Raw genomic sequence first — 24,862 nt, 5'->3', positions numbered from 1 at the left:
TGCATATCCCTGCCCACCCCCTGGCCACCCATGCAGTGAATACAGATTTTTTTTCCTCCTTGAGAGTAACTCCACCTACCATCAAACAAGGGCCAGATCCATGGTTTGTCTCATCCCTTTATCAGGAGGTGTAGAGATGGAGTAATTTAACAAGGCTCCATGAATTAACCTTTATTGACTAATATTCGTGTAGCAATGAAATACACAATTCATTCAAATACTAAGAACAAAGAAGGAGCCCATTGGGGCAGAGGCAGTGTTTCTCATTATCACACTATAAGCATTTTTTATATGGGCACAAGGTTGACCGTTGCGTTTCTTATATCTGACTTCCCTAAAGAAAAATCAACCCATGATTCCAGGAAAATGGGCTAAAATACTTATGATTTGGGAAAAATATTTTTGAGCAAACGTAAGTGCTTCTTTTCCCCTCACAGTAATCAACCTTCATTCCCCCCACTGCCTGCCCTATGTTCTGTCACACAAATACAGAAAACACACATGTGCACCGTGTATATGCACACACGCATACATACACACTTATACATTCTGAAGTTCAAACAAGATAGCCCAAATAACACAGAGATATTCTCTATACTAAGCAAAGAATATGATGTCTCTGCTCTGCCATCAATGAGAATCCATACACATTTTTATTCATAAAATATTTGATTACCATAAATAGAACTTCCCCCTTGAACTCAACAGTGACAAATTTTCTGAGGCGTGTACCTAAAAAGAGCTAGCTCTCATTAGAAAGTGTTTTCTCATTGATTCATTCTGTGGTGGAAGGCTAATATGGGTCACCTGAATTCCACTTTGATACAATTCTCTCCACCTTTACATCTCTGTATATCTTTCAAAGAACCATACTGATTGCAAATGACAAGGTAACATAACAAAACACCAGGCACCAATGGAAATTTCTACAAAATCAACTCATAGATGTATTTAAGTCACAATTTGGGAAGCTGAATTCATGACAATTGCTGATCCTGTTTTTGTTTTCAAAATGCCTTTTTATCAGCTGTTCAACTGGCATCACCCCAAGCACCATCTCATTGTTAATGTAGTTCTTCTCACTAAGACAGAGATGCACATGGTATCTACTAGGGAGGGTAGTCAGATTTTTTTTTTCTCCTCATCAAAACCTAATAACCTTTGATAAGTGGGTATCAAATGCTCTTGATTTGATTTTATGCTTCTTTTTCTACTCAGTATGCAAATCCATTGTTTAATAACGTTAGATACGATTTTGCATGAGTGCCTGAATAGAGACAGAATAATAAATCAATTTGAGATAAACACTGAAGAGAGCACAGATCCTATTCAACTGATAAACCGAGTCAGGTAGTTGGATTGATAACATAGGAAATACCGTGAAGAAATTATAATTACTAATTCATTTACACATACATTTATTCAACAGTTTTTTTCATTGACTCTTCTGAGACAGGCACTATTCAAGATGCTAAAATACAGTTGGGAATAAAACTGAGGTCCCTGCTCTCATGGAGCTTATATATTAGTGGAGTGAGGCCAACAAAAACAGTAAACAAATGAATAATGCATCTAGTTATAAAGAACATAAAATGTAGTAATGTGAAAGAGAAGAAACAAAGTTCTCAGTAAAGCAGTGTTACTTAAACTTTCTTCCTGTGAGCACATGAGTTTGTTCTGCCCTTAGGACCATTTTGCTTCTGTCCTTTACAACTGGAACTCTCATTCCTCAGATCACTGCTGTCAATCTTCATAAATAACATCTCAGCTCAGGTGTCACCTCCTAAAATAGGACTCCACCTTACTCTTCTAGCTACTTTTTATCCAATCTTTCATTCTGTTTTTCTTCATCGAATTCATCACAATTTGCTGCCCTCATTTATCATTAAACATTTTTTTTCATGGTGGCTTATATGTTTCCTTCTCTAAGTACAAGCTTCTGGAGGTAGAGTCTATATCTGGCTTATTCACTCCTGCAACACCCATCCCCCACCTACAGCAACAAGAGATGCTCACTCACTAGTTGACTGGATAGATAGAGGGGTAAATGAATTAAATGTTCAGCAATTCACTTCACTACAATGGCTTTGTTTCATTAAACATGTATTAGAACTACTAATATTTTCTCAAGCTTCCTTTTGGAACACTACACCAATGTTCTAATATTAGGTAGTCAAAATGAAAAACTGCATTCAGCTATTAGCCTTATGAAAATTCTGAGTATGTCATGTCTGCTCTGCTACCTCCCAGCCCAGGCACTGGGTCATTTCTCCACATTAAACCTGTTAAAGCACTAAAGTCATGGGCTTTGAAGTCAAACAGGCTTGAATTCTATTCCCAGCTTTGATGCTTATAGTTGTACCGCTTTGAACAAGTTACTGAATTTATCTAAGCCTCAGTTTCCTCTTAAAAGATAGAAGGATATCAGTATCTACCAGATTGGATTATTTGGGGATTAGGAGACACAATGGATGCACAGTACTTGATACACAGCTTGTGCCCAATTAATCGTGACTATTATGATTATCTTGGTAACTACAGTAATAAACTACAACAACAATTACTTATTAGGTACCTACTGTGTGCCAGCTACTTTACATGGGTTATATTATTTAATTTTGACCATATTCCTGCAAGTTAAATGATATTATGATTTTCAGTTTAAAGTTAGGTAACTTTTTAAAAAGTCACAAAGCCTGTAAGAACAAACTCCAGAACTTGGCTTTTACCTACCATCCTATCCTACCTCTTCCATCCCCCTATTACGTATATTCTTCTCCTACAAACCTCCAAGTTTTGAGTCTCAAGTTTTGAATGTCTCATTTGTCTTTGTGTATCCCCGAAACCTGGCACAGTGTTGGTACATAATAAGGATTTACCACCACCATTCCTTCTTGCCAAATATCATCCCACACGAATCAGGATGGGAAACAGCAGAAGAGGCCAACGTTAGATACCTGTAGAAATCTTAATAACAGCAATTAAGTTGTTTACAAACAACTTAATATGTGCCAAACACTTTATGAAAATCTTTACAAGTATTTGTCTGCTTAATCACCCCAGTACTTTTATAAGGTGGGTACTATAAAGCCCTATATTCCTGATGAGGGAGCTGAAGCTCAGAAAGATGGAGCACAGCTAGTTAGAGATAGAGGAAGGCCTTGCAACAGGAGGTCAGATTCCACACCCATGTTCCAAACATGCCAGAAGAAGTTGGTCTCTCTCCTGGTCTTTTCAGTATTTTCCCTTAGTTGTCAGTGTACTACAGCTGCTAAAATATAAAGTCCTAATTATATTCTCTATTATTGCTACTGAGAACAATCCAACATGGAATTGGAATCTTCCTCCAAGGATTTATGACCATTTAGCATTTTGGTACCTTTTATTCTGTCCATACGAGTGCAGATAATGAGCTACTTCTCAGAAGTAAAATAGCTTGAGCATTTCATAATATGGTGACTGTGATTTCAGTCATTAACCTATTACAGTGGTCTGACTTGCTTTATTTGTGACCTCCAAAATAAAGAGGTAGGAATGGGCTAGAAATCCTCCCTTACCACCCGTTTAGTAAATCAAGTAATTAAACTTTTACCAAAAGTCTTTTTTTTTTTTTTTTTTTTTTTTTTTTAAACATCTTTATTGGGGTATAATTGCTTTACAATGGTGTGTTAGTTTCTGATTTACAACAAAGTGAATCAGCTATACATATACATATGTTCCCATATGTCTTCCCTCTTGCGTCTCCCTCCCTCCCACTCTCCCCATCCCACCCTTCCAGGCTGTCACAAAGCACCGAGCTAATATCCCTGTGCCTTGCGGCTGCTTCCCCCCAGCTATCTACCTTACTACGTTTGTTAGTGTGTATATGTCCATGACTCTCTCTCGCCCTGTCAAAACTCACCCTTCCCCCTCCCCATATCCTTAAGTCCGTTCTCCAGTAGGTCTGCGTCTTTATTCCTATCTTACCCCTAGGTCCTTCATGACATTTTTTTCCCTTAAATTCCATATATATGTGTTAGCATACGGTATTTGTCTTTTTCTTTCTGACTTACTTCACTCTGTATGACAGATTCTAGGTCTATCCATCTCATTACAAATAGCTCAATTTCATTTCTTTTTAAGGCTGAGTAATATTCCATTGTGTATATGTGCCACATCTTCTTTATCCATTCATCCGATGATGGGCGCTTAGGTTGTTTCCATGTCCTGGCTACTGTAAATAGAGCTGCAATGAACATTTTGGTACATGACTCTCTTTGAATTTTGGTTTTCTCAGGGTATATGCCAAGTAGTGGGATTGCTGGGTCATATGGTAATTCTATTTGTAGTTTTTTAAGGAACCTCCATACTGTTCTCCAGAGTGGCTGAACCAATTCACATTCCCACCAGCAGTGCAAGAGTGTCCCCTTTTCTCCACACCCTCTCCAGCATTTATTGTTTCTTGATTTTTTGATGATGGCCATTCTGACTGGTGTGAGATGATATCTCATTGTAGTTTTGATTTGCATTTCTCTAATGATTAATGATGTTGAGCATTCTTTCATGTGTTTGTTGGCATTCTGTATATCTTCTTTGGAGAAATGTCTATTTAGGTCTTCTGCCCATTTTTGGATGGGGTTGTTTGTTTTTTTGTTATTGAGCTGCATGAGCTGCTTGTAAATTTTGGAGATTAATCCTTTGTCAGTTGCTTCATTTGCAAATGTTTTCTCCCATTCTGAGGGTTGTCTTTTGGTCTTGGTTATGGTTTCCTTTGCTGTGCAAAAGCTTTGAAGTTTCATTAGGTCCCATTTGTTTATTTTTGTTTTTATTTCCATTACTCTAGGAGGTGGGTCAGAAAGGATCTTGCTGTGATTTATGTCATAGAGTGTTCTTCCTATGTTTTCTTCTAAGAGTTTGATAGTTTCTGGCCTTACATTTAGGTCTTTAATCCATTTTGAGCTTATTTTTGTGTATGGTGTTAGGGAGTGATCTAATCTCATACTTTTACATGTACCTGTCCAGTTTTCCCAGCACCATTTATTGAAGAGGCTGTCCTTTCTCCACTGTACATTCCTGCCTCCTTTATCAAAGATAAGGTGTCCATATGTGCGTGGGTTTATCTCTGGGCTTTCTATCCTGTTCCACTGATCTGTCTTTCTGTTTTTGTGCCAGTACCATACTGTCTTGATTACTGTTGCTTTGTAATATAGTCTGAAGTCAGGGAGCCTTATTCCTCCAGCTCCTTTTTTCGTTCTAAAGATTGCTTTGGCTATTCGGGGTCTTTTGTGTTTCCATACAAATTGCGAAATTTTTTGTTCTAGTTCTGTGAAAAATGCCAGTGGTAGTTTGATAGGGATTGCATTGAATCTGTAGATTGCTTTGGGTAGTAGAGTCATTTTCACAATGTTGATTCTTCCCATCCAAGAACATGGTATATCTCTCCCTCTATTTGTATCATCTTTAATTTCTTTCATCAGTGTCTTATAATTTTCTGCATACAGGTCTTTCGTATCCTTAGGTAGGTTTATTCCTAGATATTTTATTCTTTTTGTTGCAATGGTAAATGGGAGTGTTTTCTTGATTTCACTTTCAGATTTTTCATCATTAGTATATAGGAATGCCAGAGATTTCTGTGCATTAATTTTGTATCCTGCTACTTTACCAAATTCATTGATTAGCTCTAGTAGTTTTCTGGTAGCATCTTTAGGATTCTCTATGTATAGTATCATGTCATCTGCAAACAGTGACAGCTTTACTTCTTCTTTTCCAATTTGGATTCCTTTTATTTCCTTTTCTTCTCTGATTGCTGTGGCTAAAACTTCCAAAACTATGTTGAATAAGAGTGGTGAGAGTGGGCAACCTTGTCTTGTTCCTGATTTTAGTGGAAATGCTTTCAGTTTTTCACCATTGAGGATGATGTTTGCTGTGGGCTTGTCATATATGGCTTTTATTATGTTTAGGAAAGTTCCCTCTATGCCTACTTTCTGGAGGGTTTTTATCATAAATGGGTGTTGAATTTTGTCGAAAGCTTTCTCTGCATCTATTGAGATGATCATATGGTTTTTCTCCTTCAATTTGTTAATATAGTTTATCACATTGATAGATTTGCGTATATTGAAGAATCCTTGCATTCCTGGAATAAACCCCACTTGATCATGGTGTATGACCCTTTTAATGTGCTGTTGGATTCTGTTTGCTAGTATTTTGTTGAGGATTTTTGCATCTATGTTCATCAGTGATATTGGCCTGTAGTTTTCTTTCTTTGTGACATCCTTGTCTGGTTTTGGTATCAAGGTGATGGTGGCTTCGTAGAAGGAATTTGGGAGTGTTCCTCCCTCTGCTATATTTTGGAAGAGTTTGAGAAGGATAGGTGTTAGCTCTTCTCTAAACGTTTGATAGAATTCACCTGTGAAGCCATCTGGTCCTGGGCTTTTGTTTGTTGGAAGGTTTTTAATCACAGTTTCAATTTCAGTGCTTGTGATTGGTCTGTTCATATTTTCTATTTCTTCCTGATTCAGTCTTGGCAGGTTGTGCATTTCTAAGAATTTGTCCATTTCTTCCAGATTGTCCATTTTATTGGCATAGAGTTGCTTGTAGTAATCTCTCATGATTTTTTTTATTTCTGCAGTGTCAGTTGTTACTTCTCCTTTTTCATTTCTAATTCTATTGATTTGAGTCTTCTCCCTTTTTTTCTTGATGAGTCTGGCTAGTGGTTTATCTATTTTGTTTATCTTCTCAAAGAACCAGCTTTTAGTTTTATTGATCTTTGCTATTGTTTCCTTCATTTCTTTTTCATTTATTTCTGATCTGATTTTTATGATTTCTTTCCTTCTGCTAGCTTTGGGGTTTTTTTGTTCTTCTTTCTCTAATTGCTTGAGGTGCAAGGTTAGGTTGTTTATTCGAGATGTTTCCTGCTTCTTAAGGTGGGCTTGTATTGCTATAAACTTCCCCCTTAGAACTGCTTTTGCTGCATCCCATAGGTTTTGGGTCGTTGTGTCTCCATTGTCATTTGTTTCTAGGTATTTTTTTATTTCCTCTTTGATTTCTTCAGTGATCACTTCATTATTAAGTAGTGTATTGTTTAGCCTCCATGTGTTTGTATTTTTTACAGATCTTTTCCTGTAATTGATATCTAGTCTCATGGCGTTGTGGTCGGAAAAGATACTTGATACAATTTCAGTTTTCTTAAATTTACCAAGGCTTGATTTGTGACCCAAGATATGATCTATCCTGGAGAATGTTCCATGAGCACTTGAGAAAAATGTGTATTCTGTTGTTTTTGGATGGAGTGTCCTATAAATATCAATTAAGTCCATCTTGTTTAATGTATCATTTAAAGCTTGTGTTTCCTTATTTATTTTCATTTTGGATGATCTGTCCATGGGTGAAAGTGGGGTGTTAAAGTCCCCTACTATGAATGTGTTACTGTTGATCTCCCCTTTTATGGTTGTTAGTATTTGCCTTATGTATTGAGGTGCTCCTATGTTGGGTGCATAAATATTTACAATTGTTATATCTTCTTCTTGGATCGATCCCTTGATCATTATGTAGTGTCCTTCTTTGTCCCTTTTAATAGTCCTTATTTTAAAGTCTATTTTGTCTGATATGAGAATTGCTACTCCAGCTTTCTTTTGGTTTCCATTTGCATGGAATATCTTTTTCCATCCCCTTACTTTCAGTTTGTATGTGTCTCTAGTTCTGAAGTGGGTCTCTTGTAGACAGCATATATAAGGGTCTTGTTTTTGTATCCATTCAGCCAATCTGTGTCTTTTGGTGGGAGCATTTAGTCCATTTACATTTAAGGTAATTATTGATATGTATGTTCCTATTTCCATTTTATATATCGTTTTGGGTTCGCTACTATAGGTCATTTCCTTCTCTTGTGTTTCGTGTCTAGAGAAGTTCCTTTAGCATTTGTTGTAAAGCTGGTTTGGTGGTGCTGAACTCTCTCAGCTTTTGCTTGTCTGTAAAGGTTTTAATTTCTCCATCAAATGTGAATGAGATCCTTGCTGGGTAGAGTAGTCTTGGTTTCAGGCTATTCTCCTTCATCACTTTCAGTATATCCTGCCACTCCCTTCTGGCTTGTAGGGTTTCTGCTGAGAGGTCCGCTGTTAACCTTATGGGGATTCCCTTGTGTGTTATTTGTTGTTTTTCCCTTGCTGCTTTTAATATGCTTTCTTTGTATTTAATTTTTGACAGTTTGATTAATATGTGTCTTGGCGTGTTTCTCCTTGTATTTATCCTGTATGGGACCCTCTGTGCTTCCTGGACTTGATTAACTATTTCCTTTCCCATATTAGGGAAGTTTTCAACTATAATCTCTTCAAATATTTTCTCAGTCCCTTTCTTTCTTTCTTCTTCTTCTGGAACCCCTATAATTCGAATGTTGGTGCGTTTCATGTTGTCCCAGAGGTCTCTGAGACTGTCCTCAGTTCTTTTCATTCTTTTTTCTTTATTCTGCTCTGCAGTAGTTATTTCCACTACTTTATCTTCCAGGTCACTTATCCGTTCTTCTGCCTCAGTTATTCTGCTATTGATCCTATCTAGAGTGATTTTAATTTCATTTATTGCATTGTTCATCGTTGCTTGTTTCATCTTTAGTTCTTGTAGGTCCTTGTTAACTGTTTCTTGCATTTTGTCCATTCTACTTCCAAGATTTCGGATCATCCTTACTATCATTATTCTGAATTCTTTTTCAGGTAGATTGCCTATTTCCTCTTCATTTGTTAGGTCTGGTGGGTTTTTATCTTGCTCCTTCATCTGCTGTGTGTTTTTCTGTCTTCTCATTTTGCTTATCTTACTGTGTTTGGGGTCTCCTTTTTGCAGGCTGCAGGTTCGTAGTTCCCGTTGTTTTTGATGTCTGTCTCCAGTGGCTAAGGTTGTTTCAGTGGGTTGTGTAGGCTTCCTGGTGGAGGGGACTAGTGCCTGTGTTGTGCTGGATGAGGCTGGATCTTGTCTCTCTAGTGGGCAGGTTCACGTCTGGTGGTGTGTTTTGGGGTGTCTGTGGCCTTATTATGATTTTAGGCAGCCTCTCTGCTAATGGGTGGGGTTGTGTTCCTGTTTTGCTAGTTGTTTGGCATAGGTTGTCCAGCACTGTGGCTTGCTGGTCGTTGAGTGAAGCTGGGTGCTGGTGTTAAGATGGAGGTCTCTGGGAGATTTCCGCTGTTTAATATTATGTGGAGCTGGGAGGTCTCTTGTTGACCAGTGACCTGAAGTTGGCTCTCCTACCTCAGAGGCAGAGCCCTGACTCCTGGCTGGAGCACCAAGAGCCTTTCATCCACACGGCTCAGAATAAAAGGGAGAAAAAGTAGAGAGAATTAGTAGAAGTATGAGGAAAGAAAGAAGGAAAGGAGGAAAGGAAGGAAGGAAGAAAGAAGCAAAGAAGGAAAGAAAGGAGGGAGGGAGGGAGAGAGGGAGGAAGGAAGGAAGGAGGGAAAGAAGGAAAAAAAGACAGAAAGAAAGATGATACAGTAAAAATAAAATAAAGTATAATATAGTTATTGAATTAAAAAATATTTAGAAAAAAAAAAAAGGGACGGATAGAACCTTAGGACAAATGTTGGAAGCAAAGCTATACAGAGAAAATCTTACACAGAAGCATACACATACACCTTCACAAAAAGAGGTAAAGGGGGAAAAATCATAAATCCTGCTCCCTGAGACCACCTCCTCAATTTGGGGTGATTCGTTGTCTAAAGGAGGGAGGGAAGGAAGGAAAGAAAGAAAGAACGAAGGTAAAGTATAATAAAGTTATTACAATTAAACTTAATTATTAATTAAAAGAATTTTAAAAAAAAAAGTCATGGACGGATAGAGCCCTAGGACAAATGGTGGAAGCTAGAGTATACAGACTAGATGTCACACAGGAGCATACACGTACACCTTCACAAAAAGAGGAAAAGTGAAAAAAATCATAGATTTCGCTCCTAAATTCCACCTCTTCAATTTGGGATCATTCCTTGTCTATTCAGGTATTCCACAGATGCAGGGTATATCAAGTTGATTGTGGAGCTTTAATCCGCTGCTTCTGTGGCTGCTGGGAGAGATTTCCCTTTCTCTTCTTTGTTTTCACAGCTCACAGGAGCTCAGCTTTGGATTTGGCCCTGCCTCTGCGTGTAGGTCGCTGGAGGGCGTCTGTTTTTTCGCTCAGCCAGGACGGGGTTAAAGGAGCCGCTGATTCGGGGCCTCCGGCTCACTCAGGCCGGGGGTTGGGGGATGGGGGTAGGAGGGGCACTACGTGCGGGGCGGGCCTGCAGCTGCAGAGGCAGCGTGACGTTGCGGCAGAGGCCGGCGTGACGTTGCACCAGCCTGAGACCCGCCGTGCGTACTCCCGGGGAAGTTGTCCCTGGATCCCGGGAACCTGGCAGTGGCGGGCTGCACAGGCTCCGCGGAAGAGGGGTGTGGAGAGTGACCTGTGCTCGCACACAGGCCCCTTGGTGGCGGCAGCAGCAGCCTTAGCGTCTCCCGCCCGTCTCTGGGGTCCGCGGTTTTAGCCGCGGCTCGCGCCCGTCTCTGGGATTTGCGCTTTCAGCCGCGGCTTGCGCCCGTCTCGGGGGCTCGCGCCCTCAGCCGCGGCTCGCGCCCGTCTCTGGGGTTTGCGCTTTCAGCCGCGGCTCGCGCCCGTCTCGGGGGCTCGCGCCCTCAGCCGCGGCTCGCGCCCGTCTCTGGAGTTCCTTTAAGCAGCGCTCTTAAACCCCTCTCCTCGCGCACCAGGAGACAAAGAGGGAAGAAAAAGTCTCTTGCCTCTTCGGCCGGTGCAGGCTTTTCCCCGAACTCCCTCCCGGCTAGTCGTGGTGCACTAACCCCTTCAGGCTATGTTCAAGCCGCCAACCCCAGTCCTCTCCCTGAGCTCCGTCCAAAACCAAAACCCGAGCCTCAGCTCGCAGCCCCGCCCGCCCCGGCGGGTGAGCAGACAAGCCACTCGGGCTGGTGAGTGCCGGTCAGCACCGATCGTCTGTGCAGGAATCTCCCCGCTTTGCCCTCCGCACCCGTCGCTGTGCACTACTCCGCGGTCCCGAAACTCCCCCCTCTGCCTCCCGCAGTCTCCTCCCGCGGAGGGGCTTCCTAGTGTGTGGAAACTTTTCCTCCTTCACAGCTCCCTCCCACTGGTGCAGGTGCCGTCCTTATTCTTTTGTCTCTGTTTTTTCTTTTGCCCTACCCAGTTACGTGGGGAGTTTCTTGCCTTTTGGGAGGTCTGAGGTCTTCTGCCAGCCTTCAGTAGGAGTTCTGTAGGAGTTGTTCCACGTGTGGATGTATTTCTGGTGTATCCGTGGGGAGGAAGGCGATCTCCGTGTCTTACTCTTCCGCCATCTTCAAGGTCCCCCCCAAAAGTCTTTTAACCAAAAAAAATATGGAGGTGATTTCCAGAGGTTGGGTAATGCTTTATCTCCTTCCTTTTTTTTCTGCCCGTGGAGAATAAGGCTGACATGAATATCTGTGAAACAAATATTTTTCACTCGTTCCAGAAAATAAATATAGATTTTCTTCCGTGTACTCTAGGGTCTTCTGTGATAGACCGGTAGACAAAGATCCCACTTGTCTGAAATTTAGAGGTGTGTCTAATGGCTCAGTACTCTTTCTGCTTTCCTTTCCAGTATGAGAGTATTGATGCCAGAGTTAGAGACAAGGGTCTCACTGAGGGACTATTTTAAATCCGGGACAAGAAGGTGTACAGGTTACTTGGGTCATTCCTTCCTGGATTATCAAGTAAGAATTGACCTTCTTCAATCCAGCAGGAAAGCTTGTGGACCAGGTGACTTGCAGGCAGCCTTCAGAGTCTCTGCAAACCACAGCAGCCAAGTGCCTCCTCAATGCACTAGGGTTTTACATCTCTGGCTAACTAAATTGAGACTTAATCAAATCTTACAGTGGTTGCTTTTCCCTAGTCTGTAACCTTCTTGAAACTCCACAATATGGATGTACAATTCTGAAATAGAAGAGATTTTCAAAATCCCTACACACCAAGTTACAAACTGTAGTGCATGCTGCTTTTCCTTGAACTTGGGTATTCAGAAAAGTGAAACAAAAAAACCTCTCTGCATCTAAACAGTTGCAAAGTAGAGATCCATTCAAGAATAAAGGATGGGGGCTTCCCTGGTGGCGCAGTGGTTGAGAGTCCGCCTGCCGATGCAGGGGACACGGGTTCGTGCCCCGGTGTGGGAGGATCCCACGTGCCGCGGAGCGGCTGGGTCCGTGAGCCATGGCCGCTGAGCCTGCGCGTCCGGAGCCTGTTGCTCCGCGGCGGGAAAAAGAATAAAGGATGAAAGGAAGAGTGACGATATTAAGTTATACCTGAGGAACATACTCTATGTCCTATATGTATGGGAATAGCAATGCCAAAAACAATGCACAGGTCCCTATTGCGGAGTCCTATTCAAGACTGAGAGTCATACTCATCTATTTAGGAATGATGCCCACAAACATCTCTCTAGAGGGAGATGAATGACTCTTAGAAGTTCCTTTCAGGAGCCTTGGGAATTTAGGCTCTCCATTCTTCTCCTCCTATCAGCATTTTCAGTACGGCTTTTTCCAAGAGTCTTTTGCATCCATCTACCTGGACAGAGACACTGTTCTCTCAGTCTCTGGGAAGGTGACTGAGATCATAGGCTTTGAGTTCAATACTAAGCCTGGAAACTCACTAGAAAGTTACTTACTTTCCCAGAGCCTGAGTTTCCTCAACTATAAAATGGCACTGATGGTAGCCTGCTTCACAGGATTGTTTAATATAAATAATTCAGGGCTTGACATACAGAAGGTACTCAATAGAAAAGGGAACCCTCCTACACTACTGATAGGAATGTAAATTGGTGCAGCTGCTATGGAAAACAGTATAGACATTCCTCAAAAAACTAAAACTGGAGCTTCTATATGATCCAGCAATACCACTCATGGGCATATATATACAGACAAAACTGTAATTCAAAAAGATACATGCAAAAAGATACATACACCCCTATGTTCATAGCAGCACTATTCACAATAGCCAGGTCATGGAAGCAACCTAAATGTCCATCAACAGATGAATGGATATGGTATATATATATTACACATATATATAATGGAATATATAAATAAGGGAATCGTTCATAAAAAAGAATGAAATAATGTCATTTGCAGCAACACGGATGGACCTAGAGATTATCATGCTAAATGAAGTAAATCAGAAAGAGAAACACAAATACCATATGATATCACTTATATGTGGATATAAGTGATAAATATGACACATATGAACTTATGTAAGAAACAGAAACAGACTCACAGACATAGAGAACAGACTTGTGGTGGCCAAGTGTCAGGGGCGGGGACAGGGAGGGATGGATTGGGAGTTTGGGATTAGCAAATGCAAACTATTATATATGGAATGGATAAACAACAAGGTCCTACTGTATAGCATGGGGAACTATATCCAATACCCTGTAATAAACCATAATGGAAAGGAATATGAAAAAGAATATATATATATGTATATACCACTTTGCTGTATAACAGAAATTAACACATTGAAATCAAATATACTTCATTAAAATAAATTTTAAAAAGTAAGTAAATTTGTATGATGAACAACAGAAAAGTACTCAATAAATTTTACTACTACCACCACTACTACCACTACTTCAACTATCTCAGCTAAATAAGTATTCATATATATTTGTTTTGAACAGGTCTTTGTGTAATTAAAACTCTATCATGAGTGAACTCATTACAAAAACTATCTGGTCTAACCCTATATTTTGCCTATTTGCTAATAAGCAAGTTGTCAGCGAAAGCTGCCAACAAAATTCACTGATTTCATGAAATCAGCGTGGAACAAAAGATATACAAAATGTGATTAGAGAAAACTTGATCTTTAAACTAATGGTGAGGATAATAGGCATGGTTTCAAGTTTGATTTAATGGAGTCATTTCTGTTTTCTTTATTTTTAATATAAAGCTAACAGAAAAAAATGTTGCAGGTATATGTGTGTGTGTGTATATATATAATATGCATATACACACAAATACAAATCTATAAATGAATACATATGCATATTTATACCTATAAATGGGGACATATACATATACACACACAAGCACATATACAACAGCAACAGTTTTAATCATCCACTAGAAAATACTTTTCTTAAAATAAAACAAGACAAAATAAATATCTGGCTTCTCTCCATGCTGCCAGTACTCTCGTGACCCAGAGGGTTCGTTCCTAGCGAAATCGGGACTATGCTAGTGCTACTTCTGAATGCGCTTATGTATAGCCATGCTGTATACAGATACATCCACAAGCCAATGAATGGCGTGTTCTCAGGGGTTTCAGGTCTTCTCCTCTTTGCAGACAAGGCCCACTTCGATGACACCCTGTACTCATTCTTTGGGTCTGCAATACAAGATCCATATCTTTATTGGGAACGCAGTTGGTGTCTTTCCTGCTTTGAAACCCCTGGAATCTCTGACCACTCATCTTTCACATCTTTGGTTTCAGTTCTGCCATATTCAGCTCTCACTGGACTGAAATTAATGGACATGAAGACAACTAGGGTAGCATAGGAGACTCACTGATTACAAGAATGTGATGAGTCAGTAATATTTGAGAAAAAGAAGTCAGGCAGATTTTCTTTTCCTCTTTAAATGTTGTTATCTAAAAACCCAGCAAAAATATTGCAACCAAAAGAGCCCTGGATTACACCTAATGGTGTAATTCTGATTCTGCTATTTCCAGTTTGGATTTGACTTATTCGCTGAGGTCAGTCAGACCATGATGACGGCAAGTAACCAAATACTCCAGCAGCAGGAACAATAACAAGCCCTGGATTAGGAGTCAGGAGGTTGGGATTCTGCTCTGTGCTTTGCCATCAATTGTCTGTGTGATGTTAGGCACAATCACTTCCCTCTCTGAGCTTCCCTTTTCTTTTCTGTAATAATGAAGAAGGTGAACTTGAAGATGACAGAAATTACTTCTAAATACATTCACTTTTCATATAAATAATTTTATTTTATAGTGAAAAATGGGCAAGAAAATTCTTTTAAAAATTCATCCAGGGACTTCCCTGGTGGTGCAGTGGTTAAGAATCCACCTGCCAATGCAGGCGACATGGATTTGAGCCCTGGTCCGGGAAGATCCCACATGCTGCAGAGCAACTAAGCCCGTGTGCCACAACTACTAAGCCTGCGCTCTGGAGCCCAGGAGCCACAACTACTGAAGCCTGCGCGCCTAGAGCCCATGCTCCACAACAAGAGAGAAGCCACTGCAATGCGAAGCCCGCCCACCGCAACGAAGAGTAGCCCCCGCTCGCTGGAAACTAGAGAAAGCCCCCGCACAGCAACGAAGACTCAACGCAGCCAAAAAAAAAAAAAAAATTAATTACAGCTCTTTAAGGAGGATGTATGTGTCTCTTCCCACGGAGGTGGAGGTAGATGAAGGTGTTTTTTCCTGTTTAGAAGACTGAGAATCTAGAGCACAGGGTCTCACACTCTGGCCAGAAGAACTGATATTCTTAATAAAATCTCTGTTGTTCTACTTGACAAAATGCATTCACTCCATATCTCTATGAAAATGAATTAAACCAATTAGGAAATCCAAGTAAAAAAATTGATATATTAATGTTTAATAGACTACATTTCAGTGTGAGATGGCTACTCAGTTATTCACTTGCCGAATACCCTGTGGTAAAGCTTTAGGAGTAGAGGAAGAAGATACAATTAATAAACCTTGCCTGTCTAAATTCATTACAGGCTAACGTTATCCTTTGCCATTTTCCCAATGACAGAACATACATAGCGGGAGGTGGCTGAATTGCCTTCTGCTTCCTGTTGAATCTTCCTTTAAGAATGTGAACCTTTAATCAGAAGTGACATGTTGCTGACCCAATGTTACATATGGGAGGTGTACAGACATATGAAATCAAGGGCTGCCCCCTCACACCAAAAGACAAACAGCTATTTTTAGATGGGTCAACTACTACCAGAAGAGTAAGAAAGTCACACCTTCCATAAGAACTGTCCTAATAATCAGCATCAGTACATCTCCTGAGCCATTTATTTAGCTAATGACACCACAAGTTACAACAGCACAAATATAAGATTACAAATTGTGTTGCAAAAAGCTTTGCCTGTTTGTCACTAAAATATTAAGTAAATTTGAAATAGTAGTCCTGCATTTTATAGCAATAACTACATATTTCACCTTATGTCAAAGCCAGAAACCATATCCTATATTGGATAAAGGAATATATCCTAAATATGTCTTATAATGGTTAAATAATGATGGTGAGCAGAGTTTTATTGACATGGCAAACATGTTTATGGTGCACTCATGGTTAAATAAGAAAATAAGATCAGAAAATTCCATGTATAATGTGAATCTGTTTTAGGACAAATTACCTATATGCTTTATTACTAGAAAAATATCTGGAAGAGTATAAAGCAAGATGCAGGTGTGATAGGATTAAGGGTAGCTATATTTTCATAACTTAACTGTATTTTCTAAATGTTTAAAAATAATTATGTAACATCTCATAAGAGGAAATGGGTTTTGTTTTCATGTTTTTGTTGAACAATTTAGTAATGTGCTAAAATGCTTATGATATAATGTTAATGACTTAGCATATACAGTCCAATTGGGATTCAGATTCCAAATTTTCATAAAAAATATACATTTTTACATTCACAAAAGGGTGCCATCAGTTGATAATTCAGGTTTTCTTATATACCTGAATGCACTGATTTTGTTTTTGCCTTCTTAATTAATCAGAAGATTTTTTTCAAGAAGGTAACTACAATTGCTAAAGCACTGCAATATCACGTTAAATACTGCTGTATGCATAATGAGGTAGAAGTCCTAGATTAGCAAAATCACAGGTATTGAGATTTTGGGAGTGATAATAAAATTTAGAAATAATTTAAATGAATAATTATAAGAACTACTAAATGTAAGATTAGAATGCAGCTCTCCTAATTCTCTGATCAGTGGTTATCACTAGCTTTCTGAAATCTAATAATTATCTCCTACTTTAAGTAAATAACAGTCTAAATTATACCTATGTAACATTCTTTATGATGCCATGTCAACACCAGATTAAACCTGATTTTTATTGGCTAGTGCTTTAGATGAATTCATCGGCAGAAATCCTATACTTTCTATGACATTTTTCCTTGAAGTGTTCTGAAAATAATTTGATTGGGCCAATTTTATTTTGGAATAAAATACAGATAATCTGTTTGGAATATGTGCTTTATAAATTGCTAGGAATTCTTCTGCCTAGTCAATAAGAAGTCTGTTGTCACCACTTCTACAGCTGGGTTCATCCCAAGAAAATATTCTTCCCTACCTCCACTTATATCTCCTAACAGAAATATCTAAATAGTATCATAAAAGAAAGCAGGTATTTTATTTTATGATCATATTGGTATAACTGAGTTATCAACTAGCCAAGAGTGAAGGTAAGAATCTATATTTAAGGATTTTATTGCTCTTTAGCCACAAACTATAAACTTAGACTTGAAAAACAACATTATTCATCACTTTTCTTAATTATTCCTGCAGATCTTTAAACAAGGTTGAGAAAATAGATGCACGATAAGACGTGATGAGAATAAGAGGAAAGGTCTGGTTTAAGAGAAACTATATAATGCTTGATTAAACGAAAATTACTGAGTGCATGCTACAAATGAGGTACTGGGTTTGGGGCTACAGGGCAGCTTCTAAAGGCTGTCATGGCCACTTGGGTCTCAAGCCAGGCATCTAGTTTCCTTCCTCTTCGTCTCAGCTTGCCAGTGCAATGGCTGGAGATAATTGGCTCCACTGCAGGTTTCAATCCTCTTAGTATTTTAGTAGTCCCCTTTTTCATTTTAGACATGCCTGACCGAGACCTTTCCCATTCTCTTCAACAGACGTGCTCACTCGTGCTCCTCTTGTCCTTTTTGTTCTAGACAAAGGAGTATCTTTACAGAATCATGAAAAGATACCTGGGGTAAAATTCTACAATATAAAATCACTGCCTTGGTATCTAAACGTTTCTCTGTTCCAGCCTTCTGTTTATTAATCATATGTCCCCAGCATCCATCTATTTATCAAATATTAAGTAACACTGCACACTTACTATCTACCAATTACTATGCCACTCGAAATACATAATTTCACTTTCCAGTCTGATGTCAGATTATAAATTTTTTTACATTCACTGATCTCATTTGATTCAGAAGATGACTGGGTTGTTAACATGACATTATCTAATTGATCTCCCCCCCTTTTTATATATGAGGAAATTAAAACCTGAAAAAGATGCTTAAGGTTCAACAAGAGGTCAGTGACAAAAGTCCAAACAAAAATACAAGTTCCATTATCATAATACTTTGTTAAGGAAGTTGGTTGCATTGCCCAATTGTGTCCATTCATCTCTTTGCACAGCATCGGAAACTCTATCCTTCTAAAATGATTATCAACCTGAAAAGTAATGGAATAACTGAGAGTAAGCTGCTAATCCGTGTTTTTGGCAATGGGGAAACAAAAATCCAATCAGAATGAAAACTGTTAAAACCTAGCCTATAACAGCAATAACTTAAACATTTCCCATATTTCTAAATCTCAATCTCCATTTTCTGAACTTCCCAAGTTCATTTTCTGAACTACCTTAATGCAAGTCTGTCAATTAGCTGAGTGCTAGCCTTAAAACTCATGCTATCCAAACACACTGTTTCAGCATGAGTCGACTCACAGCTCCTGCCGTACAGTCAAAAGCAATGGGTACATCCTTGCAGGAGGATGATTTCTCAAGGAGGTTATTTGAGCTTTAAGTGTAGAGCTATGACTATTCCTCCCTGGGTTATGGCTTAGCCTGGTTGTCTGTGGTCATGGATCCCACCCACTAAGTATGCATCCTCTGAGATGAGATGACCTCGTTTTCAGACACAGCTACTAAAAGTACATGTCACATACAGGTAATTCTCTACCTCTAAGAGATCAGAAATACCATTCTTTGGCTTCAGACTTTTAAATCTTGAGTGCTATTTCTTAGATAATAGAACCAGAGATTCCTAGGCCATTTTTTCTTTTCCAAATTTTATCATGGAAATTTTCAAACATACAGACAAGTTGAAAGAAGAGCATGACATACACCTATGTACCCACCATGAAATTCAACAAGCGTTAATATTTTGCATACTACTTTATCTTTAATATGTTTTAATACCTAAAACTTTCACTAAGAAAACTCTACAAAAGAGGCTTACTCAGATTCTCTGAATGACTTCCCCTCCAGCCCCCTCATCCCTGCCAATCTTTGTGCATCTCAACAGAAGAAGCATTTAAGTCCTTAAAGGATTTTACCTTGAACATGCATGATATTCGGCCCAGAGGACTTGTTCTACCTAATTTATTGGTCACTGTCTTATATTTAAAGTCTTCCTTGAACCAGCTTTCTATGTCTAGGTCTTCATGATTGCCTTTCAGTTCTCCTTATTCCGACTGATGAACCTTGCCCGTACCAAGTTCTTTGCAATGATCGTGTCTGTGCCCCAGATTCCACAAGCAAAAATCATCCCTTAGTAAACTGGGAATGGTGTGACTCTCAGAACCTAAAGATGCATCTTCCATAGATGACTCAGGACTGCTGTTCTCTAGGGCTTTATTCTCTCAATCAAAAACAAAGTCTGGGGCTTCCCTGGTGGCGCAGTGGTTGAGAGTCCGCCTGCCGATGCAGGGGACACGGGTTCGTGCCCCGGTCCGGGAAGATCCCACATGCTGTGGAGCGGCTGGGCCCGTGAGCCATGGCCGCTAAGCCTGCGCGTCCGGAGTCTGTGCTCCGCAACGGGAGAGGCCACGACAGTGAGAGGCCCACGCACCCAAAAAAAAAAAAAAAAAAAAAAAAAAAAAAAGTCTGTATCTATGGATCTAATGCAAGCTGTTTCTATATCACTTTTCTTTACCTTCTTTTTTTTCCCTTGCACGCTCTCAGGTGATTTCTACTATTCTTTATTTCCATTTGCCAGTACGTAAGGAGTAGGACAGAATGATAATGAAGAGCAACATCTTTGTATTCAAACTATTATACTTTCCGGTGCCGTAGCTGTGTAACTTGGTACACAAGTTCCTTAATTTCTTCATGTAAGACAGAAAAACAAACCAACCAACCAATAGCGCCCAGTTTGTAGGAATAAAGTCAATTTTAAATGAGATAATATAAGCAATGCTCTGGCACAGTGACACGTACAGGCTAAGTCCTTTAATGCGTACTAACTACTAATATTAATACTATTACTATTCTAAACGCTGTTTGAATGCAGCCACTATTGAACATAGAAACAAAATAAATTTGTTAGCAGACCATCAGTAACAGAGAATGACTGGGGTAGGAGAGTGGGTAAGTAGGAGAAGGAACTAAGTAGATCTGAATCAATCCAGCAGCAGCAATTTTAATTGAATTCCTTTTACTTTTTATTGCAAATGAAACTTCTGCTGTTGAAAAGGAATATCTGGCTTGCACTAAATTTCAGCTGTGAAATAAACTGTTCTATTTATCAGTAAAAACTGGAATGGGATATTTACAAATTTCCTGAAAAATCTCTTATCAATTTCAAACTCAGGATTAACTACACATCTGAGAGAACAATCACAATCCATGAGTCTTCTTCTTCCTCCAGGAGTGTTAATTTTATGCACGTCAGATGTGTTCAGGAACCTGCACATTTTGCCATTAGCCCTTATTGGAAGTGGGGCTGAGAGGGTGATAATTTACAGTAATAGTGTCCAGTTGGTCTTAATGACAAGAATGAACAGCCACCACCTGTTTTTGTCTGATTATTGGCTTAATGATTAGAAGCCATATTTATCATCTATATTGGCCCTCTCTTGTCCCTCTCAAAGACTTGATTGTTGATTTTTTCCCACCCATCCAACTTTGCATATGTACATTCAGAATTCATTGACAATCTTTATTTACTGAGTTTATTTACAGTGTAGGTGCTTTGTCAGTGCTAGGTATAACAAAGAGAACACAACTGGTTCTCTGGTCTAAATGTGGGTATCACCAAAAAAAAGGAAAACACAATGTAATGTCTACATGATTGCTGTGAAGATTTGATGGGAAAAATGTATCCAGCACTGGGTCTGATGCTTAGCCAAGACTTGCTACTTCCCAGGCCTCTTCCAGCTCACTCCCTGCCAAATGAGTAACTTATTATTTCTGTGCTTCTCTCTGCCTTCTTCAGGATTCTGACTTCTTTCTGTGCTTAACTCTTAAAACGTGTGAACTACAACCTCTTTGCATTCCTCCACTGCCCATGTGGTCCCCATCTCATCAAGGTCTTTGTGATACCATATTTTCATTGCAGCCACTATTGAACATATAGACACAAGCAATAAACTGTAGTGGATTCCAAGCAATAAGTTTAGCACAATGTATCTGCTAAGATAATTCTTTCCATAAGTACTTTCAAATTCCACCACATTGGTGGAGTCTTTGCAGACACTGCCAGTCAACTTATTTTATCTTTCCGCTATTTCTCTTTTTCCCTAAGGCCTGTATGTGAGCAGTGCCTGTATCCAATTCATCTCTTTACTTCCAATGGCTGACACAGCGTGCAAACATGCTCTCTCTTGGCCTCAGTCTCTCCCTCCCTTGACAAACAAATGCCATTTTCTCTACAAACAGGATAAACAAACAAAGAAGCTAGCTTATAAGGATCTAAGACAATGCACCAGTCAGGAACGATGAACACAGCAGATAATGAAAATTAGATATAACAGGAGAAAAGTGTGGGAGTGAGAGGCAACCTACGGTAATGGTTAGGAGCTCTAGCTCTGAACTTAGAACAGGACTCAGATCCCATCTTCACTGCTTACTTTCTCTGTGATCTTAGACAAGTTACACCAGCCTTCATTTGAAATAAAGATCATAACAGTTTTAACTTATGAGGTTGTTATAAGTTATTGTAACTGTAATAATACATGGAGTGCACTCACTAATGTCTGACCCCTAACAAGTGTTCAATAAATGAATAATATTATTATCATTATTATGAAAAAGTCACCACATGTTCACGTAAAACAGAATATATCAGAGACAACTGAACATTTCAGAATAGAGAGTCTTCCCCAATAATGGAGAGGAATTCTTTACATTGCAATGTTTTCAGAGTAAGACAGATATCTTATTTCTTCATCTTTTTTTCCAGGGAACCATCTAATACAAAATAAACTTTAAAAGAAGACACTGTCATATTTCACAATTCATCCTCCAAAGAGCAGAGCATCACAATTCTTCTCTGATAGAAAGGTACATTTAACAGTGTAAATTCATTATTAATAAACCTGAGATGATGGCTATTTACTTGCAAGTCTGATTGCTCCTTGGAGGTAAGAGGGCAAAAAAAGCCTTCCTGTTCTCAGAGGACCAGACCCAGTTCATAGAGCTCAGGAACAATTTATGAAACAGAATATCTGCCACATTCAAACAAGGATTTGGCACTAATAATTTTTTTCCACTTTAAAGAGACCCTGTGTCTAAGCTATTTTGATATAGTCTATCCCTACTCCTTAAAGAAAGCAGCTTTATGAGCCAAAAAAAATATTGTTTTGCCCTTCAGTATAAACATTTTGCCTCCTTATTTATATTTTTCTTGACATAGCTTATTTCAGGCCTCTATCATACCCTGTTTGAACTATTACAAGAACCTCCAAAGTGGCATAATTTCTAAAATTTCTCTATCAACTGAAGGGAAATGTTAATACAAAATTGACAGAAATTTGTTAATGCATCTAATGTTAACAGACAAGGGATATAACTGTGTTATATATATGTGTGTATATATAATATATAAATTTTTCACTTCTTCTGGAAATAAAAAAATCATCACCATTAACAATAAATATTTAAGCAATTAAAAAAAAAAGAAAGCAGCTTTAGGATCAGCAGCTGATATTGGAAGATAATTCAGAAAAACTTAGGCTTAGCTGGGATAAGTCCCTTTGTAAACATGGAACACTGAGCTCTCAGATGTCTATTGACTAGGAGGTTTAACTGCTTATCAGCAGAATTAAAGGAGGACTAAGAAAAACAGCACAATATGCCCCTCCAAAAAAAAAAAAAAAACCAGTAACTACTGTGTTCAGGAAGAGTTCAATTTTGAAATGGACGCTACAGACCTGAGGCCGTAAAGGACCGTCCCATCTGGATGCAGGCGGATCATGCGGTTCTTGACAGTCACGCCGTGCACGAACGACTTCTTATCGTTCAGGAAGTAAGTATCGGGCACCCAGAGCTGGTCTGCCACTCTATTGTCCAGAGTCAAGTTTAAAGGTATTACATTATAGGACAGCCTCTTATCTCTCCAAGCTTGCTGGAAGTACATTGTCAAGGTATAATCCTGTGAAATTGAGAAGATAAAAGAAAAAAAGGGTTATTTTGTACATAAATGGACTTGGGAGACAGGCAAACACTTCAGTATTCACAAGAAAATATACACAACCAAATACCAAAAACATATACTATTCGCATATAGGCAAATATTAATTTACTAAACCCATTCTTACTGAGCCCATACTATGTGTCGGGCACCACAGTATATACAGAAGTGAAGAGAGCATATCCTTGTGAAATTTATCATACATCATTCAGGAAGAAAGATGGTAAGAAATAATTATTTAATAATTAATTTGTCTTAAAGTACGGTACCCAGGATTGTTTTAGGTGGAACATAAATACAATTGTAAAAAGTGGTTAATTTATTACAGTAGTAATTATAAGAGTTTATAATGAGAGTCTCAATCTGTCTGATCAAAGTGAGTTTCCTAGGGGAGGTGACATTTATACTGAGACTAATGTAGCTTCCCACCTATCTAAAAAATATTAGCTCAGTTAGTATTTCACGAGAATTTTTGGGATTCTGGATCATCAGGCTAGGCTCTTTCGTTTTGAGAAACTGTGCGTTGTTATAAAGGGAGCACTGGTCTTGGAGTCCCAGGCTCCAGCATCTTCCAGCTATTTCTAGGAGTAAATTTACATAACTTCTTTTCACTTCAGTTCCTTAACTATAACTGGGCTTTTAATATATCCCTGATCTATCAGAAGATTACTATGACAATTAAATATATAACTCAAATGCAATCTGTAAACTACAAAAAGCTATAAATTATGAACAAACTATTTACATACATATTGTGACATGTTCTCTCCATTAGAGGCCTTACGGGTACAATGTAATTGCTCTTTCACCCTCATTTGAATGACTAAAGGAAGGACCAATTATTCATTTGAAAAGGATAATTACCATTCTATTTTAATATCAGTTCACAATGCCCTACTTGAGGGCTTTAAAAAAAAACAAAACTAGAATTATGTATTAATCATCTCTGCAACCTGAGAGCCAGCACAGTCCTAGGGCATAAATAATGAATGAATGGATATCCAATATGGTATGCCTATTGGATTTCTGCACATACTTGCCTACTTTTGTGGATAAAATACACACTTCAATCGCTATGAAGTCCCTGAGTTTTTCCAACCCTTGCTGAGATTTATACATCTTAATTTGGCTATGCAATTTTAAAATACGATTTGCAAAATATTACCTGCTAAAAACATTAAATAGCTTCATAGGAAAAGTATAATCCTCCGGCAAAAAATTTAAATATTTTCTCTGGTTTCACAAATATACAAATTTTTATCTCATTCAGAAGTCAGTGTAGAGCTGACTTCTGAATGAGAAGCACAGAATCAAACTTCTATTTTAACAGAAGAATATTAATATCCTAAAGGTATATCAAATAATTGTAGGTGAAATTTACTTGAGTGGATTACTTTAGTCAGTGCTCTGGACTGTTCTAGCACACTCTGCTTTATTAAAGAATTAGTCTGAGGATCTCTAGCATAACATCCTGATTTATAATAAAAGC

At 38.8% G+C, this 24,862-nt stretch overlaps 1 protein-coding gene across 2 annotated transcripts in view; it reads right to left on the bottom strand.

Moving 5' to 3' along the window:
- The window catches only part of GABRB2 (gamma-aminobutyric acid type A receptor subunit beta2), a 300,586-nt gene that overhangs the window by 176,724 nt on the left and 99,000 nt on the right, over nucleotides 1-24,862 (bottom strand). For both annotated transcript variants that reach the window (XM_032627185.1, XM_032627188.1), the window contains exon 4: nucleotides 23,114-23,334. In XM_032627185.1, coding sequence (XP_032483076.1) covers nucleotides 23,114-23,334 — 221 coding nt within the window. The remainder of the gene's footprint in view (nucleotides 1-23,113; nucleotides 23,335-24,862) is intronic.

The sequence above is a fragment of the Phocoena sinus genome, chromosome 3 (genome assembly GCF_008692025.1).
Source record: "Phocoena sinus isolate mPhoSin1 chromosome 3, mPhoSin1.pri, whole genome shotgun sequence".
In the NCBI taxonomy this organism is placed as follows: domain Eukaryota; kingdom Metazoa; phylum Chordata; class Mammalia; order Artiodactyla; family Phocoenidae; genus Phocoena; species Phocoena sinus.
The sequence above is the reverse complement of the archived record's forward strand: the minus strand, read 5'-3'. Positions and strand labels throughout refer to the sequence as shown.